Source organism: Sinohyriopsis cumingii, chromosome 7, assembly GCF_028554795.1.
Source record: "Sinohyriopsis cumingii isolate HCF-2022 chromosome 7, ASM2855479v2, whole genome shotgun sequence".
NCBI lineage: Eukaryota > Metazoa > Mollusca > Bivalvia > Unionida > Unionidae > Sinohyriopsis > Sinohyriopsis cumingii.
Window position 1 is genome coordinate 6,933,776 of NC_142967.1, and position 21,635 is coordinate 6,955,410.

The 21,635-nt window shown below is 34.4% G+C and overlaps 1 protein-coding gene across 2 annotated transcripts in view; it reads right to left on the reverse strand.

Annotated features, from left to right (window-relative positions):
* Window positions 1-4,685: 4,685 nt before the first annotated feature.
* The window catches only part of LOC149794691 (suppressor of fused homolog), a 47,593-nt gene continuing 30,643 nt past the window's right edge, over window positions 4,686-21,635 (reverse strand). Inside the window, exons 3-12 of one of the 2 annotated variants that reach the window (XM_089964299.1) lie at window positions 19,572-19,705; window positions 19,075-19,217; window positions 17,988-18,073; window positions 16,607-16,679; window positions 16,022-16,205; window positions 13,270-13,366; window positions 12,529-12,672; window positions 12,048-12,186; window positions 11,528-11,596; window positions 4,686-11,094 (exon numbers count right to left, since the gene is read on the reverse strand). In XM_089964299.1, the coding sequence (XP_089820425.1) occupies window positions 11,023-11,094; window positions 11,528-11,596; window positions 12,048-12,186; window positions 12,529-12,672; window positions 13,270-13,366; window positions 16,022-16,205; window positions 16,607-16,679; window positions 17,988-18,073; window positions 19,075-19,217; window positions 19,572-19,705 (1,141 nt within the window). In that variant the 3' untranslated portion in view covers window positions 4,686-11,022. Of the gene's footprint in view, window positions 11,095-11,527; window positions 11,597-12,047; window positions 12,187-12,528; window positions 12,673-13,269; window positions 13,367-16,021; window positions 16,206-16,606; window positions 16,680-17,987; window positions 18,074-19,074; window positions 19,218-19,571; window positions 19,709-21,635 lie in introns of both variants that reach the window. The other variant, XM_089964297.1, reaches the window with a different exon arrangement.

Here is a 21,635-nt window from a genome sequence, read left to right on the forward strand (position 1 = left end):
AGATTTCGTCCAATCCATCACAGTTCGGCCTCCGATGAACAACCTAATGATTGCAGACATGATCGATCCAGATAGATCAAAGGAACGTTATAGACACAAATTGGAGCCGTCCGACAACCGGAAGCCGTGTTTGGTCTCACCATGAGATGATCCCTGTCGACCCTTTTTCAGGGCTAAAATACTTGACACAAATGCCTAAGGGTTTTCACTTTGGCTTGAACACCCATTTTGATAATAACTTGTTTTGTATGCAAATACGATCCATTCGTCCATCGTTCCAAAAGATTACTCGAAATTACCTAATTAAGACCACAAACGTTAAGGGGTCACAGTGACCTGGTATTGTTTTATTATCTTTCGGACAATTGAACGTACACAAGTGCACTAAATTCTAACATAGTACAAAGTATGGAAGTCTTTCAACTGGTTAACTTGATACTAATTACAATATGTGGCTTACACACACTTAGTTATAGGGAACAGCCCAAAGTAGATAACTACGCAGAATTTGATCGAAAGTACATTTATATCGTTTCAGCATGATTCGGCTTGCTCTTGGTGACTCCTGCCGGACTTCCCCTTTTCCTCTTCCGGGCATGTAAATTAAATATTGTGCTTTGCATGCAGTAAAGCATCGAGTGTGTACTTGCTACTCATTCGAAGGAAAATTAAGATGTGCACACAATAATTAATCCCCTGAAAAGCGTGCTTCGCAAGCATTCAAGGTACAGACGTGCATTGCCGGATGGCCAATGTACATTTAAATTCCAAGATTGAATGGGGCCAGTCATGCCTTTCATCGCCGAGCCTATTAGCACTAAGAAAAAGGATGATGTAGTACAACATTGTAAAGTAGGGAAGGTGGGGAGGTCATTCCATGTGATGGAGAGGGTGGAGTTCCTCCTTGAGCAAGTCGAGGAAATGTCCTGTTGCCAGATCAGAGTCATACTAGCAGGGAGCTGACTTCACTAACAACAGCAAAGAGGAGGAATGTGCATAAGAGAGAAGGGTAAAGAAGCAGGAAAAGAAGGAATCCGATTTCAGCTCAACAATGCCAACTGGATGAAGATCCAGCAAATATTCCGAAGATTGGGTCATCTAGACTGGATGCCGGTGGAGAAGAAGGAGAACAAGGGAATATTAGTATGTCTATAAACACTTCCTTGTGTGTGATAGTATGTTTTATATTTATATAGTAATGTATCTATAAACACTTCCTTATCCTTGTGTGTGATAGTATGTTTTATATTTAAGAGTATAGTAGTGTGTCAATGAGAGCTTCCTTATCGTGGTGTATGATAGTATGTTTTATATTTATATAGTAGTGTGTCTATAAACACTTCCTTATCGTGGTGTGTGATAGCATGTTTTATATTTATATAGTAGTGTGTCTATAAACACTTCCTTATCCTTATGTGTGATAGTATGTTTTATATTTAAGAGTATAGTAGTGTGTCAATGAGAGCTTCCTTATCGTGGTGTGTGATAGCATGTTTGTGTGTTTGTGTGTGAAAGTGTGTCTACTTCACCCTTATTTTACATCCTTCCATTTTCGTTGGATAGCATGGGTGAGGTAAGGTGTGTGCTTGGATAATAATAAAAAACGGGTGCTCGGCTGTATATGTGGTATGTTTGGATAGTAATCCATGTAACCAGGCGCGTTTGACACCATACAATGTTTCAACCTATGAAACACTTTTGATCTGATAAAAATGTTGACCCTATAAACCCTATTATGCCATCCCCATGTTAAACATATGGACCGCTTTAACACAACAGAGTTTCCCGTTTGACCCCATACCAGACTTTCCAGGTGAACATATGGACCCATGTTAATTTGTTTTATTTTTAAAAATCAACATTAATAATGGATTGATCCAAACATAACATGTGAATACATATCTTGACAGGGTACAGTGATCTTTATCACAAAACCATTACTGCTTTCATTTTAGCTCACCTCTACCATGTTCATGTGAGCTGTTGTACTGCCTCTGACATTGGTGTCAACATTGATAAAAACATATACAACGGGTATTTGTTTTAAAAAATCTGAATGTATTATTGAGCTGTACAACAAAGTCAGTGCAATCCCTCAAAATGCATCTCTACACACTTTCTCAGTCCGATTATCCGAGGGTCCCCAAGTGGCCGAGTGGTCTAAAGCACTAACCATTACGGATCACTGCCATCTCACCTCTGTCTGCGTGAGTTCGAGTCTCGGGTTCGGCTAATGTGGGTATGTGAGAAAGTTTGCCTGTAGCTTATCGTGGGTCGGTGGTTCTTTCCGGGGGTTTCCCAGATCCTTCCTCTACAATTTTTACAGCCCGTCATGTATATCCTATCGTGTGCTGAAAAATGGCGTTAAACCCTACGCCACCACCACCAACTGATTATCAATTTATTAAATTCTATTTTGAATTCATTCTTTACTATGTCATTCATACACTTGAAAACAGCATTTCCAAATGCATTGCTGCTATCAAATCATTTGTCCCGCAGAGAATTTTTGACAACTGATTCAACTAAAGATTATGTGGAACTAAAGCAGGGCTGTATGTAGGATGTTGCAAAATTTGGATGTTAGGCTCCTGCACAAAGACTGTCCTGACGACGGATTTACATGCCGTTGTCATGGAGCAGATGAATAACACGGATACCGGTGGGCGGATGGATGGTTTGGTATTGTTACAAATTAATGCCCGTCGTAACAGAATGATCATCCACTGTATATAGAGCATTTTAATCAATTGCCCCATTGAAAACTTCCCACGCAGCAATCAGCAATCGCAGACAACGGTCTTTTAGAATGTGGGCCATCTTCCATGGATTTGAGACCATCTTTAACATGATAAAGCCACCTCAAAATTGCACAATATGACTGAAAATAACAGCTTTGCACTTGATCCAAGTCGGCCTTGATATCAGTTTGAGATTGCCGTAAGTGCACTTGGATTTTACATTAAGCTTCAAGCTAACTAGCAGAACTGTTATCATTTTCCGAAAATATTTACGTTACGTCATACGCCTATATCTCCAGCTGTCCCGCGTGCTGTAGACAATTTTGTAGAATTTTATTTTTGTCTTTCGCTCAGCATTAAACTTATTAACGGGTTCAAAGAAACAAAAAATGTTATGACAAAATATTCAAAACTTTTAAAATACATGTGTATGTGTACAACCTCGCTGCATCGTAACTGTTCTTTTCCTCCTAAGTCTTTGTGTGTTTAGGTGATGACCAATTAGTTCTTTTTGCATCCTGTATACATACGGTTTTACCTCGGATGACGAAACTTTGTGAGAGGATGCATCGTGACGAGTATTACACAAGCATCACAAACGTAGGTCACTGATGTCCACATTTCATGCTTCACTGACTTCAGTTCGATCTCAAATATTATTCGCACCAGAATCAGAAATCAGATTAGTTTATGCATCTCTATCAGTAATACACCCTTGCAACAAAAATTGTTGCTGATCTACATTTCAGGTTTAATTGACTTGGGTTTTGTTTTTGCTTTAAGCTTATCTTCATATAGATTTTTACCTTGAGTATACATGCTGTTATACGCAGAATTATGAACTTAATGAGGGGATGCATATTAATGAATACAGCATTCTCATCTTAAAAGTAGACCCTAAACGTCTCATTAAAGTAGGTCACTGTGACCCATATTTCATATTTCAAAAACTTTGGTTACATTTTTTTGGGTTTTTAATGCTCCTGCTTGAATCACTGAAATAGATGATTGTATACATCAAATTAGTATTTTACACATACCCCAAAGAGGTACGTGACCTATAGTTTACATTTTGCAGGCTTTTAGTACACCTTTACAATCGAGGTCACTGTGACTCACATTTTATGCACGACTAAAATGGGTTTGGTATTTGTGTTTAGCTCATGACCAGATTCATCCATGCTAGTTATATCCTTTCATTCTGTGATAACTAGTTCTGTCTGTTGTTTAGTCAGTGTAAACTTTCCACAAAAATGACTATCCACTATACATCGTCTCAATATCACTAATCTGAATCTATCTACTTCATGATACTGTTTAAAATTGCTACTGTAGACTAGTAAAAGCTCTGATGAGGTGAGCTATGCAGTCAGTGATTATATTCAGGTCTTTGATATTTTAGGAATCAGAAAAGACAAAATAGCTTTATACACTCATCATTTATCGGAAACTGCTACTACGTAGTCTTAAAACATGATAGATGCATTGAAAAACATTACTCCAAGTAAGAATAGATCACAGTGATCTGCTTTCCGCACTAAAGTGATCAAATTTAGTACCATTTCTATGCAAGTTAGAAATTCAATTAAATACTTAAGCCAAGTCGAATTTTCTCGTTTTACGCTTTTTTAAAAACAGAATTCAAATGAAAGTCATTTAAAATTTCTAAAATGCATCTTTGGGTCACATATCTGGTTTGCGTAAATTTCTAAAATGCATCTTTGGGTCACATATCTGGTTTGCATAAATTCCTAAAACGCATCTTTGGGTCACGTATCTGCTTTGCGTACATTTCTAAAATGCATCTTTGGGTCACATATCTAGTTTGCGCAAATTTCTAAAATGCATCTTTGGGTCACACATCTGGTTTAAGTAATAACCTTCGGATTGCTAAAGAAAAGGTTAGGTATATAAATACACAAGATAATAAAACCAGAAACCTGGTAGTCTTTCATTTCCATTTTTATTGTGACTGTATTATGAAGTGTTTCCAGCACTTTAAATACAAACATGTATATTATGATAAATAAACCACAGCAAAACATCCTCTCTCACACACATAACATCCTTGCTGCCCATAACTACCATTGGTTTTATAAAACCAATCCCAAGAATTTCAATCAATTACACAATTTGTCTAGAACATACATGGCATGCCTTTGTCTATTTTTTTCTTTCACAATTCCATTACAATTGTTCTGATAATATAAACAACTTGCCATCATTTTTTTAAAGAAAAAAAAATCTTTTAATAACAAATTTCAGTCTACAACAAATAAAATACAGATAATTGTTTTTAAACTAATCTTTTCGTTCACTTATAAATGTGATCTAAAGATTTTGGTGATGAGAACTTAAGGAGAATTTGTCCATCGTGGTGGAAAGCAAGACAATGCACTTGCTTTCCGGCTGCAGGCAGTTGTCATCAACAATTGTGTAATATATTGGTTATAGTTTTTCATTTCAGTTTAAGCTCAACACGCAGACCATAACCTTATATTTCCAATCTGGGGTGGAAATCATTTCATTTGTTGAGATTAAAGTTTAAAATTTTTCTACATCAAGTAAAGATTAATGCATATTTAGCATGAATGCATGCTGATAATACACAGAGAAAACCCTAAATCCTATATATGAGTGAATAGGCACACAGATCATCAGCATGCAATAACATTATGCCTGAATGCAAAAGTTGTATGTAATACCATAAATATGGGATTCACAAACTGTCAATATGACATTTTTTTTAATTTGCATGATTTTTAGTTTGAAAAAAGTTTATCAGACTCCACTCAATCAACTGATTCAATTTCAAACATGCCTCCAAGATCAAATAAAGATCAGTAAATGTTAGCCTTTTATGTGCATCTAAAAGGGAAAATCTTGTGCACCAATATAAAAAGAACCTATTTTTTTCACAATGATCTTTCATCAACTATATACATTTTTCCATGTAAATTATAACGTGTACGTGCACTTGACAATGTTTAAAAACAAATTCTAAACTAGATATGACATAAAAAGGTAACAAGTGCCCTAATGTAATCACAGGTGCAATGTATTTTGAAAAGTACACATACTACAGCCTTTACTAAATAATTCTTACCTATAAAATGTATGTGGAAGATAAGTTTACAATTTATTGACTTTTGGTGTATCAAAAAAGCACAACAAATCAAAAACAATATCAAATATGAACTTTTAATAGGTTTAATAAAACTTTTCTTAAACTTCAGAAATGAAGTCTGTCTGGAAAACCTGAAGTTAAACATCTTTTAAGAATGTTATTGTGCTTTTCTGTTGTTTTTATCTTAGTTTTTGAAAGAACTTGGCCTTAAAAACAAAACTGCATGAATTTTCCTGTGTAATTTCTTAAAAAGGAAATAAGGTCACATGATGTGTTCATTAGTTTAGATCAACTCATACAAGATTACAATACATTTCTCAGATACAATTATAATGTGCAAGAATGCACAAGCATCGTTCCAACAAGAAAACATATTTCAATATAAAATATCTTGATGTCAAAATGACTGAATTATCAATATAAATGATACAAAAATTAAAGTGTCAAATAAAAACATAACATATTCTGAAAGGTGTATCATAAAACTATGGACATTGCACAATATTTCTGAAACAATGAAGCATTATTCATGTGTAGTTTGATTAATTTTAGTGATCCAACAAAGGCATCAATTAAAACAAAACCCCAAAATAATAACTAAAATTGATGCAATTTTGAATATAATAATTTTTTCAACAAAAAAGTTTCTGTCAAAACAGGAACTGCAATAAAACGCTTCCTTATGAATAAATTACTCATAAAAGTACGTGAACTAATGAAACATCCATCCTAAGTTACTGGCTAAATAAATGAAGGATTAAAATCAAAATTTATTTACATTCTCCCTTGAAACAAATGACAAAATTTACACAAGTTGAGAAAAAGTCAAAGTGAAAATTATTTTTTTTAAAGAAAAAGAACTGCAACATGGCAACAAACTAGTCTGCGTCTTTTTCTGTGGTTGATACATGTTGAGAATATGACAATCTTTTGTATATAAAAAAAAAATGCAGAAAAATATTCACATGAATTGTGAAATAAATCAATTTTAGTGAATCTGAGTATGCCAAATAATTTTTCTGGTCTCTATAACAATTGAAGTAGGCCACACTTAGATAAAAATATATTAAAAAATGGTCATATCTATATGATTTTCATTTAAAACTTCCTCTCTGCTACCAATTGGGTAGAGTGCAACATTTAAAAAAAAACTGTCAGATCCAAATGCAAGCACTGACTCCAATCTGCTATTGCATTATGTGCTAACAGGTTAAGGTTCATGTTCTTCTACTGTTTAATCCTAACAAACAGCATAACCCTGATCTGCTATTGTATCCTGTGACTGCATATATGGGTCTCTGCAATTTGTACTTCAAGCAAGACGTGTGCAAGTACACACTGTAAATGTACTTGGTTATTTGGTATGCTGTTTATCTTTTTTAAGCTGTACAAATAATTTAAGGTTTAAATTTGAATCTTTGTAAGTGCCCAAAATCTAAAACATTTTAATAAGGATAAGAAAAGTGCTGCATTTGCCCAAAAAATAACAGGAAAAAAATTATTACTATTTGTATTGACTTGTGGCACATGAAAATTTGCAAAATATACAGTGTTTTATGTATCTACATTAAATTCTGATATACAAGACTTCTTGTCACTATGTACCATTCTGACACCAATTCTTGTTTTGGAATGCAATTTGTCATCATTGATAAAGCATTAAAATGTGTCCTTTTCTCAATGTGTGCTTTAAATGACAAACTATGAATTGTTTTAATCAATCAGACCATGTCTTGACTGAACACACACACACACACGTATACAGGGTTAGTGTCCAGGATGGCCAAGTCAGCATCAAGGAAAACCCCCGTTAACGGTTGGATATTTTGTTTGTATGCAGAAAACCAGATGCCATTCCATTCCAAAAAATTGTAACATCTGGTATTGTATGTTGTACACAAGTGTTCAGATATAATCCCAGAGTGATGACTACCCATACCTCCCGGGCAGATAGTTACACATCCTGATCGAGTTATGTCTAGGCAATGGTTCAGCATTTATTACAAAATCTTGCCATATGAAACAACTTGCCCAATCCTTATTTCTATTATTTCAAGAATGTTGTAATCTAAATTAAAATAAAAACATGTTGCAAACAGTACATTCATGACTAACAACACTTCATCAATAAAGACCTTGATTATGAACATAGAAATTAATTTTTCAGATTCATAACTTCAATCATATGGATTTGATGGTTTAATTCCAGTGAAGACGTAATGGATAAATTATGAATTTTAATAATTGACCTGTATAGACCTAGACATAGTGGAAAGATGAAACACCTGACTCGAATGTATACCAACCAAAGAAAAACAAGTCTGACATGTCAATTTGTTTAGTGAAATTACAGAAATGCAAAACAAATGGGACTCTACTATAAATCGATTGTAACTAAACCTAGCTTTAAAATAAAAAACCACAAAATGTGTCGTTATGAATTATAATCATAATTAGTACTGACAAACTCCCTGCCCTCTATCCATCTGCATTATAGAACTATTACTTTCTAAATATATTCCTAATACATATGTAAATATACTATGTTAATGTTTACCATAAAAATACTAAATTTTAAAACAGTCAAATTTTAGTTTTTAAGCAGTAATAGTTTATGATACATGCCTATGCATACATTTTATTTTGTTATTTATTCCTTACAAACAGGCTATGAGCCAACAAATCAAACTGGTACAATATCAATCCTACAAGTTGTACAGTAGCCAACAAAATCAAATTGGTACAATTTAAATCCTACAAGTCGTACAGTATCATTCTATGTCGTCAATGGAACTTGTTTATTTAAATCAAGGGATAGTTAAATTTCTAAGCCAAGCAAAATTTAGCAGCTTTGCACATGGCTAGACAACACAGTTAAAAACTAAAGTTTAACTCTTTCATGCCATATTCAGATATGCTGGAAGAAATAAAATAATAATGATGCCTTCTTATGTAACCACAGCCTTTATCAACTGTGTGTAGGGGTTTTTGTGTGTATAGCTGGTATCAACTGTTTGTAGGGGTTTTTGTGTGTATAGCTGGTATCAACTGTGTGTAGGGGTTTTTGTGTGTATAGATGAGAGTTTAATTCATCAGCCTAGTGAGCAAGTTCTCATGCAGCTCCAGTCTTTACTTTCAATAATGTTCCTGGTTGGAGGGGGTGGTGGGGGACATGAGTGGTTGTTTGGGTTAGGGTACCGGTGCATGAGAGTTAGACAATGTGTACTATTATTCTTGACACAGATTTGAATCCCAACTTACAATGTGTACTATTATTCTCGACAGATTTGAATCCTAACGTACAATGTGTACTATTATTCTTGACACGGATTTGAATCCCAACTTACAATGTGTACTATTATTCTTGACACAGATTTGAATCCTAACTAAACTTGGTTGATTATATCGCTTAACGACGTCTAAATATAATGGAAGTGGAGTGGGGTGGGAAGGGTAGAGGCATAATACAGCAATTTATACATCCATGACTCTTATGAGTGGCCTCGCAAGATATAATATGTACAGTATGTGTATAATTTATATGTACATATAGGTACATTGATATTTACATCTTTTTCTGCTTTAAACATAAAAGACTTAATGTAATTCATAAATGTTTATGATCTATGTAGAAAATAAAAATAACAGTATCCACAGGTAACAAAATGCATGATCAAACATTAAAAATATTAGTTCTGACGACAGGTGTGACGAACCTAATAAAACAGGTCACATAAATGGGCATAAAAATAATGATAACTAAAACAGATTATCTCTGATGAATCAGTGCTTTTAAATAACTAAAGATGCATTTGTGTGCACATGAAAACATAACCATGCTTGCTCTTCAACAAGCTGATGAACTTTGGAACAGAAACAAATCAGCTTATCACTTTGGTCAACACCATCATATATCTAATTTTACAGGCTGATAAATCATTTTGGTGTAAAGAAATGCCGATATATTCAAAATTCAGTTCTTTCTTTCTTTTGCAGTGTAACCCCTTCTTTTGTGAGGATAATGCATGTCATGCTGTTTCAAAGAAGACATAAATATGCAGTACTGATTAATCAACAGACTGCCAATAGACATGTATAGACATAATATGCAGGAGTTTATGTTCCACATTTATGTTACCGAGGTACAATGCTGGTGACCAAGTGGCATTAAAGTTGCAGTTCACTGTCCCTTTATCAAGAAAAACGCAGTAAATCTGCATGTAACAATCAGTTACACAGTCGAAAACTTGCCTGACAATATAAAATGTTCAACTGTATTTACCTATTCCTAACAAGCATACAACAGACCTAGATGTCACTGCAAATTGTGTCAGCAGATTCAGATCTGTGCTGTTCACTTGAAATCATTAAATATGCATAAAGCATCCAAGTTTATACTGTTCAAAGTTTAATATCTGATACATGTCGTAAATGGCTAAAAACAGTGTGTATCCACGTCTTTAGTCTTTTTATGCTGACATCAAAGCTCAAATTAATTTGAAAGAGCAAAAAGTCTTTGAAGCAAGCACAGACACACAGTGTCTGAAAGAAGCAGGATTACCGTTCTCCTTTGTCTCGCAGCTTGACATAAAAGCAAATTTTTCCACTCACAAATCTTCCTGTTGGTCCAAAACAAGATATGTTATAATGAAAAAGTTTGTTCCAGAGGACATCTCTTGGTAACACAGTAATGCTTAGCACGGTCAACAATATATCAAGCATTCAAATCTTGTGACATGACATCAATCTTTGTACTTCAGTTATCCATGTAACAGAAACCCACAAAGACAGACGCTGACACAATACAACCACATGATTCAGCCTCTCTTGATCCTTAATATCAGAATGTCCTGCGAATGGGAACATCCACACAGGACTCCATTTATGGCTAAGTGGACATATAATGTTTGTATGTATCCTTGAAAACAGGTCATATCAATGGTTAAAATTGATAAGCATGGCAAAATGGGAACACTGCCGCTTTCTTCCTTGTCTTTGGATCCATTTATTGACAATATCAGAGTTAATGTTATACACACAGTTTTGTACACAATCTCCAATTTATTCAGTAAGAATTCAAATCCACTGTGACACTTCCTTAATATCAGGGATAGACACCACACTTAAGTCTCAGTGCTTGCAACTTTTCCCCACTCATACATCATCTGGCAAAATTGTGATGCACAATCTTCGTTCTGGCCATCTGAAAGTCTTTGGCAGCAACCTCTGAAACAGAAAGGAGCACAGATAAGTCTTTTTTCTAATGCAAATAAATATCTTTTCAACTGTTTCGTTTAAAGCATTCAGTTAGAAACCACCTGTCCAAAGGAAAACTGCATATAGGGTTAATAAATTTTTCTATTTTACAGAAGTAAACAAGACAGCAATTTTTATTCTTTCTGGGATCTTCATACACAAACAGATTTCTTGAATCCAAACCAGTCTGTGGACTGCAAGAGCTTAGAAAGTCTCTATATCCAAAGTTTATCATGACAAAAATTAAGGTGCAATGCTTTGTACTTCTGAAGCCTGATGCAATACCACAAATAATGCTAATGCGAAATGACTGTTCTTATAACCAAGTCAATATTAAACATGCTATACTCATATTGTGAACCCAAACAATCTGCGCATTTATCATCAAAATAGTAAGCCTTACTTCATCTGGATTTGACAGTTCCTCAAGGTCTGCTAACATCTCTTCAATAAATTCATTTGGAATTAAAACCTGAAAAACATACGGTTAGCGTGATTAGTACGTTTCTGTTTATCAAAGAAACCATCCCAATGTTCTTTAACACCTCCAATGTGTAAGAACTTCAGATCCGAAATTCATCTCCCTCTCTCTCCTAATCTATATGCAATAAATTGTGCCCTAAAGCTTTGCAATTTTTGTCAGTCTGGATTATCTCCCTTTTGCTTCAATACACTCAGTTTTGAATACAATACAATGAGAAACAATTCTTACAAAGGAAAACAAAAAATTGGTTTAAAGTACATTTTTAAAACAACATGGCAGCATTCTGAAGTAAAAGTTTTAAAAACTGCACATTCAATAAAGCTAAAATAAGGATACCCTGTTTCTAGAGCAGAACTGTTTACAAACTTGTCGACCCTAATAATTTCAATACAAATATTTAATACAGAATTATGCCATTATTAAATCACATAATATTTACCTGCAACCAAGGCCCATGAGCAGCAAATGGATGCTGTTCATCAGCTATGGAACCATGGACACTTGAAGACACTAATGTGATTGCAGAATCATTCATAGCACTCACATATGTAAAGTGTCGGCCATGCCGTAATCGCCCCCTGATAATAAAAAAGGAACAAATATGACTTTTTCACTTTAAATTAGTTACCTTCCAAACAAGAACAGATAATCATTAGAACTGTCTCTCTAGGACAAGTGTTCATTCCATCATATATTACTCTGAAGGTGTTTGAGGCATAGAGATCTGCAAAAAGTATTTATTTTCTTACATTAAAATTCTCCAATAATTTAAATCATCAGATACAAGTCTCACCATAATTTTGGAACAAAATAGTCTATTCAATATTATTTCCATATAATTTTCTTTGCAAAAAGATAAAAAAAAAGTTTGATAAAATGACCAAAACAAATTAAAATGAATATGAAGCTCTCAAAATTACCTTAACGCCAGTGGCAGGAGTGACCCTGCTTCTAAATTGAACTTCAAATGGACAAAGTCGAGTGTACGTGTTCGCAATAATTCTGTTGGGGCATCAGAGCTGCCAGAACTATCAAAAGATTGTTTCCTCGAGTGATTTCTGTTACTGCAAAAGTAAAATTTGGTTAATTTCCTCTTGTATGCAAAGTACCTTAGTTACAAGCCACACAAACTGTTATTACTGCAAAGACAAAACTGAATTTGTGGTGGTTGTTTTTGGGTGTGTATGGACAGTATTCAAGATTTAATACAAAATCAGATGGCTATGGTCTAATTTTTATAATGTTAAAAATACAAGAAATAGCCATTATATCGTGCAAATTTATATTATAGGTAGTATTTACATGCACAAGCAACTTTTCCAGACATACAGAGGAAACTATTCCAGATGTAAAATTTCATAAAAGAATTATATCAGACTATATTTAGCATTCTATTTTTGCAAGCTTGGCAACTGATGGTCATATGAGACTTATAAACTTTGCAAATTAATCATAAACTACTATTATATAAATTTATAGTCTTTACCCTGCAAGATTTTTATGAACATTTTATATTTTGCAGTACCATATATACTGAGTACAAATGCAAACAGCACAGACCCAGATCTGCTGTTCCATTATACACCAGAATATCTGGTCTGTGCTGTCTGCAGTTGGACTCTATTTATAAGCGAGTATGTAAAAAAAATAAAAGCACTTACTGTTTGAACTCAAGTTCTTGAGTATCTCTTCCACCATACATACTACCAGACTTGCCATTCAAACCTCTCTTCAATGTGGCCTTTATCTCTTCCGATTCTGTTTGTAATAAGAAATACCCTTGTCACTGCTGTCATAATCCATATCAAAGCTAAATTTTGGCTTCAACACTCAAAAGATAATGTTCCTATTAATAATACAAACTGCAAGTGCAACCAACAAGGCCCGCATGTCAAGCTACTGATAAAAAAAAATCGTTGCTGTAAAGTATACTCCAACCAAAGGTCAAAAATGAATGTTGCAGGATGACAAGTATGAGAATCTATCAATAGTCTTACAAAATCTATGCAAATACAAAAATCTTTAATCAAAATCTTAATTGTTGATGTTGAAAATGTAGTCAGAAAGGAGACTTCTTTGTTTAGCTTCCCACCTGACAAATACAGACCATAAGAAACAGCCATACATACTGCCTATACCTGACTTGTTTTCTTGGATAAGGTGGGTGTGGTCCCAAAATATCTTTCCTTTATTAAGGGTATCAAAAAATACTTGTTAATTATGAACAGCAGCAGAGATTTTAATGTGCCTGTTCCAATATATTTTTAGTTTACTTTTAGCAGAGGGCACAACGGTTATGATCCAACTTCACAAATTCAACTGTTGCTTACCTTAAATAAATTCATGCGAGTCTCCTCTTAATTCATCAAATCTGAGTATCGACATAAACACACTTGTACAAAATATACATAGCATGAATTTGCAAACTGTTACAAACAACGTATCCATTCCTCAAAGTCATGAACATTGATTTCCGTTAACATTTTTGGACAGAATTATATACATGAAAATTAGTAATCCTCATGAATGACTTGCATCTTTCTTTTCTTTTCATTTCTGCCAACATTTTCACCAATTTACAGTGCTGCTGTCTCCTTTTAAGCACACAGTTGTTTCACATAGAGAAACTATACTCCAAAAACCATTCTACATACATGCCAACCCCTGGCAATGAAAAAGTGTAATCCAAGCGGACAAAAAGAGTTATCCAGATAGAAAAAGAGTAATCCACATATAAAATGATAAAAATTCAATGAGCATATGTAAAAAATGATTTATTTATCCCTCTTTTTTAACATCAATTAGTGCTTAAAATTTTCATATATAACACATCGAGCTTTAAAAATCAACAGACTCATATTGCATTTCAAAACACTTTGTACCAGATCAGACTATGTTTTGCACACCAGTAGAGCACTAACTGCTGGGTTACAGAGCCTGGATCTGAATTCAGTTTTACTTTTCTTAACAATACTAAACAATCTCTCACAGTCAGCATTAGAATGGTAAAAGAACCAATATTCTTTTTATGACCTGACAAACATGATGAAATTTATATCTTCCAGTTACTGGGTCTTTTAGCTGTGAAGATGAAAAAAATCAACTATGTCCACATGAAGTACACTGTCAGGTATAGTGCTGACTTGATACTTCAGGAGTTCTCCTAATTTATCAGCAGCCTTTCCTGCAGTATGGTGCATCATATGACAGAGACAACTTGATATGAATAATGATGGAAACATTTTTCAAAACAGACAATGTAACTCCTTTATGAATAACAGTCATCACTGATGTAGTATCCGCTGAAAAACCCATACAGTTCTGCCAACTTATAATATTTAAAGTAATATCAAGCAAATAAAAAAAAGTTTTCTCCAGTGGTATCTACTGTTATTTCTGGTAATGAAAGAAGAGCACTCTAACTTTGCCCTTTTCATAGTCAAAGTCTCTTACACAGACTAGGTACAACTTTTTGTCATAATCATTACTCATATCTGTTGCAATACTAAACAGCCCAATTTTCATGGCATCTGCAATTTTAAGTGAAGTATCTTCTGCTAAACACCTAACAATATTAGATGATTTTTTTCTTGCACATGCATATTTTTTGCAATTTTGAAATCAGGAAATATCCATTTAAACAAAGGACCAATGTAGTCTTTAACCGCTAGGGGCAGTCTGTGTTCTATTAAGAACTCGGTAAATAACGCCTCTGCATTTATAAAATTTGTGTCCACAATTTAGTTCTGCTGTAAAAAATAAGTTACCTTAGTACTGGAGTTAGTAATACAAGCTAATTCAAGGTTTCTTTGTTTTACCACCATGACCAATATTAAAATCCCTTCCACACAGCCTGCAGAGGGCATGAAGCTGCCCTAGAATGGAATGCTGTACTGTGTAATTCATGTATTTATCTCTGAATTGATTTTTTGTCTTTTCTTAATCTGTCTGTGAAATTATCTGAAAAACAATTTTGCTCTACCACACGCATCGATTAGCATAACAATTTTTTATTTTTCTGGATTCTATTTGACTGTGGAATTGTTGCAAAATACTTTAATTCTGCAAAATTAAGAATAGATGACATCAGTGTATTTAAAACATTCAGGACCCATGCTACATGTCAGACATCTGAATGATTTATTGGGTTTCTCTGGTACTAGGCTTAAATATTAATTTTTCAATGTATGTGAGCTACTTATGAATAAAACAAGAAATGAGTTCAGGAAACAATTGTCATATTACTGTCCCTGAAAACTGACCCAAGAATAAAATGTAACAAAGGTATGGCACACAGATAGACAAAGGTAACATTATTGCTGTTGTGCTGTGATATGCAAACAGTTTTGCAACACTTTCTAACATAATACAATAAACTAATTAGCATTAATAAAGTCTATAATTTTAAATTACCCATAAATGATATGTCTGGCCTATCAAGACCACTACTGTCCCTCCTCTCCGAGTGATATCTGTTTTCTTTGTCATCCTCATAGTAGTTGTCATGTTCTCCTTCCCCTGGCTCTTCCCAAGAGCACCTGCTATTGACACCACTCAAATTTGAACCTTCTACCTCAATCCCACGATCAACTTTCTCCTGCAGCAGAAATAAACTGGCCATATATATAATTCCAAAAATGTATTTAACTTTTATATCAGTATTTGACAAACAACTTTTGGTATATTTAAAATACATTGTGGAACTTATACTTCATGCTTGTAAAAAGAAAAATTTCATGCCCATAGGGATCACTTAATTTACTCATGCATAACACATACCAAAATGCAAAACATTGCTGATGGTGTTGCACATTTTACTGAGTCAGATCTCATTGTTAACATACTTAGGTAATGCAGACTTTGGTCTCTACTGAAAGAAAAAAAAAAACTTCCCAAGGGCTCATAATAACTGGGTTCCTCTGTGTTTAACAGTCAGTGCTTACACAGATCTAATATAAATACACATGCACATACATTGTACATATCCATAAGTTTTACCTGTAGACTAGGATCAATTTCAAAAATTGTTTCTCCTCTTCTCATATCTGATATGAGCCAAGGACCACCAGCACTACAAAATAAACAAAATACATAATTATTCTCGGGTAGAAACATGCTTTTGTTAATTTATTCCAGACATTAGTTGGATGAATACAGTTCTAACAGCAGGAGTTATTTAAAAAGATGGATACTATATGAGCCAAAAAGAGGTCCTTTCGATGAAACCCTATAGTTGATACCATCATCCAGATAGGATGAGTAGCAATAGCAAGATTTTCAAAATGGCAGCTATGGTGGCCATAATGGTGGTCAGATCAGCATCATTTTAATTTATACTGTGTATGTGATTTGGATTTTTAACGTAGCTGTAACAATCCGAGTCATATCGCTCGATGTCTGCAGTAAGTTTACAGTGATTTCTAGCACTGAGGCATCATGTCACAAACATATGGCATCATGTCACACCCAGTCACATTATCTTGACACCTTATTGACCAGTCCTAACACTAACCTCTTAATGCTGAGTGCCATGCAAGGCAGCTGCTAGTACCGTTTTTAAAAGTCACTGGTATGACTTGGCCGGTATTCAAACTCTTGACCTCCTACATCTAAGGCAGATGCTCTAACCACTTAGGCCTTTGGAGTGGTCCCCATTTTAAATGAGAACTAGATATCACAAGAAGTCTTTTGGTAGGTTGAAAGTTAGTGATTACAAGATTTCCAAAATGGTTGCTGTGGTGGCCATATTGACGTATTTAAGACCAACTAGACATCATAAAATTCTGTTAAAAACCCCTCGCTGATATGACTGTCTATTCAAAGTAGCTATAAAATTTTCAAAAGAGCTGCCATTGTGGCCACAATGGACTTCATAATTGGTACCAGTTTCATTTAAGACTTCTTCAGACATCAAATAAAGTCTTGCAGTGAAAGACCCATATTAATATGCCCATCCATTCCGAAGGAATAGCAATGCTATGTCAACATGACTCTCCATTTAGGAAGACTTGTGATCAGATTATGAAGATGACCACCAAGACCACAGAATGAACACACATGAAGTTTCAAGGCATTCCTCCAGGTAGTTTACGATAAATTTGTGATAATGGACAGATGGATCCAGGACATGATGCTAGATGACAGACGACATGCCATTGCACAACTCTTCTGGTCTATGACCAGTAAAGCTGAAATCAAAAGCAGTTCTTTTTGTCTTGTTCCATTTTCCCAAACAGATGTGAGAATCCAGAAGATACAGAATTGTTACTTATTTGTCCAAGGCAATTTATTAATTTCTAGACAACTGATCGCTATAAAAGTCAAATTCTGCCATTCAGTTGTAATTTTGATATGAACGATAGTTTTGGATAACATTTACCTTGGTATTGTCCGAATCAGCTCTATCACTCCTGGACCATTCCAGTGTTGTGCTGCATTCAATTCCTCTGCACATACACCCACAATCTGTTAAGACAAATGCAACTTTCTATGTAAAAGATTAAAAATAATAATCCCTGTTCACTAAATTTTTACAGCATAACATTAGGTTTTTCATAGTAAAATCTGCTGATATTAAAAAGACAAAACCAGTCATCTAAAGATGATATCGCCCCACTCCCCTGCTTTGATAGACTCCTACTGGTCCTGCCCTCACAAATTATATACTATTTATGCTACTCTCTGTTTCCATGGTAACAAAAAAAAAATACAGAATGCTGAAAATTGAACTTGCTTGACAGATATACCAAGTCTGGCTGAAATACTCTGAAGAGTTTGACAATTATACTTTGGAAATGAAAATGTTTACAGTTAGACATAGCATTAGTCATGTATACACATATAACATATGGGTGGGATAAAAAAAATGCTGACATCAAAACTCAAGCTCAAAATTAGACAAATTAGATACAACTCTTGGACCAAATCTATTACAATGAAATTTAATATCCAGTAGAATAATGAAGTTATGACCCTCTTGTAAGTTAATGTTAATATTATTAAGTTAATAATGTCCAGTCTTTTAATATTAAAGCTTCACCAATAGGTCAGTGTCTAAAAAGTTCAGGAATATGAGGTCTTATGTATCAAGACCAAGTTGATATTAATGCACAATATCCCGATATTTTTATTAGATTTTATATTCACTGTCGCACAACTTTTACTCTGAGTGGTGTCAATTACCTGTACAAAATTTACAAAGCCAATGGGAGTAGTCATAGGTAGAGACTGGTGGACATAGCTATGGCAATTACCTGTAAAACATTTACAAAGCCAATGGGAGTTGTCATAGGTAGAGACTGGTGGACACAGCTATATCAATTACCTGTATACAATTTACAAAGCCAAAAGGAATAGTGATAGGTAGAGACTGGAGGACATAACTATGTCAATTACCTGTACAAAATTTCCAAAGTCAAAGGGAGTAGTGATAGATAGAGACTGGTGGACATAGCTATGTCAATTACCTGTACAAAATTTACAAAGCCAAAGGGAGTAGTGATAGGTAGAAGCTGGGCATCTTCTGCCATCAGCATGTGCTGTATTCGTGACTCACTTCCGTCTAATGGCATGTGCCATGGAACATGATCTCCAGCATATATTGCATTATCTGAGAAAATAAAGCAAACGTAAATTTCTAAAGTATTGCCCTTTTTGTCAATAGTTACTTTTGGTTATTTGTTATAGGCGAAGTGCAATCACATACATACTACATGTTATATATTAATAGCAGTAATAGCAGACCCAGATATTCCATAAACTAAAGGTTTATTTATATATTCAGAAGATGAAACCTTAATAAGCACAAACACATTTTGTAATTAACATGCCTTTCTTTCTGTTTTACAAAAATGACCTTTTTCAAAACGTACTTTTCTGGAACAGACAACTGCAACTTTCAACTCAATTCCAATACAATTTCTTAACATGTGATCTTAATTATCAAAGTATAGCTGACGTTTACCTGTTTGAAACACATATCTAGCTAATGCCTGCATCAGAGTTGCAGGCCATGTTGGTGGATTTGTCTCCCCTGGCTCTCGTTTTAATCTGAAGGTTAATTCAAACCCAAAACCACTGGGACCGTCTGTGCCATTGCTTCTGAATTAAAAAAAAAAAGTGGAAAATCTAAGAGTTCCATCATGAATCAGATTTTAAATCAGAGATGATTAAAGATGTACAATTGTGGAATCTAATTGCATAAACAGCATATAATGTGATAGATATATCGGTTTAGTTCTTACACCTCTGGTGATTTTCTTTTTTAAAAGAACTTTCAATGGAATTTCATGGACTTCCAACAATTCAAATGTTTTTATTTTTTTTTATGCAATGTGGTTCTTGATCTTATTTTAAACAGTAAACACAGCTTAATCCAGTCTGGACTGCATACCTTGCTAAATTTGTCACCCATTTCCATTTGGTGTCCACAACTTTCTCTCTTTGTCTAATAAAGACCACATATTTCCTGTGTATACTTGTGCTGTTATTGCAATAATATTTCCAGTGCTGTACAAGAATGGACAATGTAATGTACTCATTATAGTACTGCCCAGGTCTTATATGTAAACAGCATGTCGAATGTTCGTCTTCAGTGTGTAAAAATAAGGCAAGCTGTAAATAGTTTTACTGTGCTTGCATTACCATCAGATGATTGGCATGATTTTGACACCTACTCACGTACAGGAGGAGTACAACTGACTTGATTTAAACTGATCCTGCTTTCTCTACAGGGTTGCAACAGATCTGATCTACAACCTAACATTATCAATAGGAGTGCAAAAGATCCAATCCAAAACAAAAACATTATCTTAATAAAAATGTTTTTGACAGATTGGGATGAAAAAGGAAGAATTCAGGAAGATCAGGAAGTGAGAGGACAATCATTTTGTGAAACAATTCCTTTGATCCTAATAAATGTTTCTCAGTCAATTTCATCTGGAATACAAGGACTGTTTTTTTTTATACAAATAAAATAAAGGTATTGCATTACAGCTTTCTGACATCACGATAAACAGATATGGTTAAGACTAGATCATGATATAGTGAAAACTTGTGACAGCATATTGTGATATGTAATACATTTCAATAAGAAATCAGTCAAAGAAATTACAGTGACTATTGTACCAATTTTGAAAGACAGTGTAAACTGAAATTCTTAATTGTCTTTGCTCAGTGACTTGCAAATTGTTTTGTAAGCTAAGAAAGCTTGTATTGTTTTAGTTGTCCTCAATACCTTTCTGAAATGTAATGCATTTGGAAAATGTCCAATTAATTGGGCTAAAATATGTCATAAATGGGAATTAAACAAAAGGCTCCTGTTCCATCCGGTGTTTTCCATTATGATAACAGAATCAGCCAGTGTTCTAGTCAGTGACCAGATAAGGGGTAACTTACATAGGCCATATTTAAGAACAAACAGTTGTTTTGTTGTTTCGAAGACTTTAATGTTAGATGGTGTTCCACATCACTTCACATTCACTGATATTTATGGATTTGTATGCTACTCAAAACTAAGTCACTTTAGTCTGTTACAATTCATGATCCAGTCACTCCCTTGTTCTGTTCTGTCCAGTAGTGTGAAACCTTGTTCTAAATTTTCAATTTATATTACTGCACGTACAAGAACTGAAGATTTAAAAGAGGGTGGGGATTTCCCATTCCATCTTAAAAAAGGGGAAACTTTCTGAATAAAGGAGGGACTTAATAAAGAAATAAAGGTAGTACTGATTTTTCAGTGTGACCTTTAGAAATTATCGGGGTCTCAAAAACCATTTGTTCATAATTGTCCCCGATGTAGACTATTTCTGCAAACATCAATAAATACATGTGAAAAGCAACTCCTTTTTCAGGCATCTTTTATTATAACCTACTGGGCACGATAGAGGTAACTTTCTTGCACTTGCACCAAAGATGAAAGCTAAGGGTCAATAGTACAACCTAAAATGAACCCTGAAAGTGGTTTCTTTTATCTACTTTTTTATCCATCTAACCTTCATGTGACCTCTAAGAGCCTCTCCTTCCTATC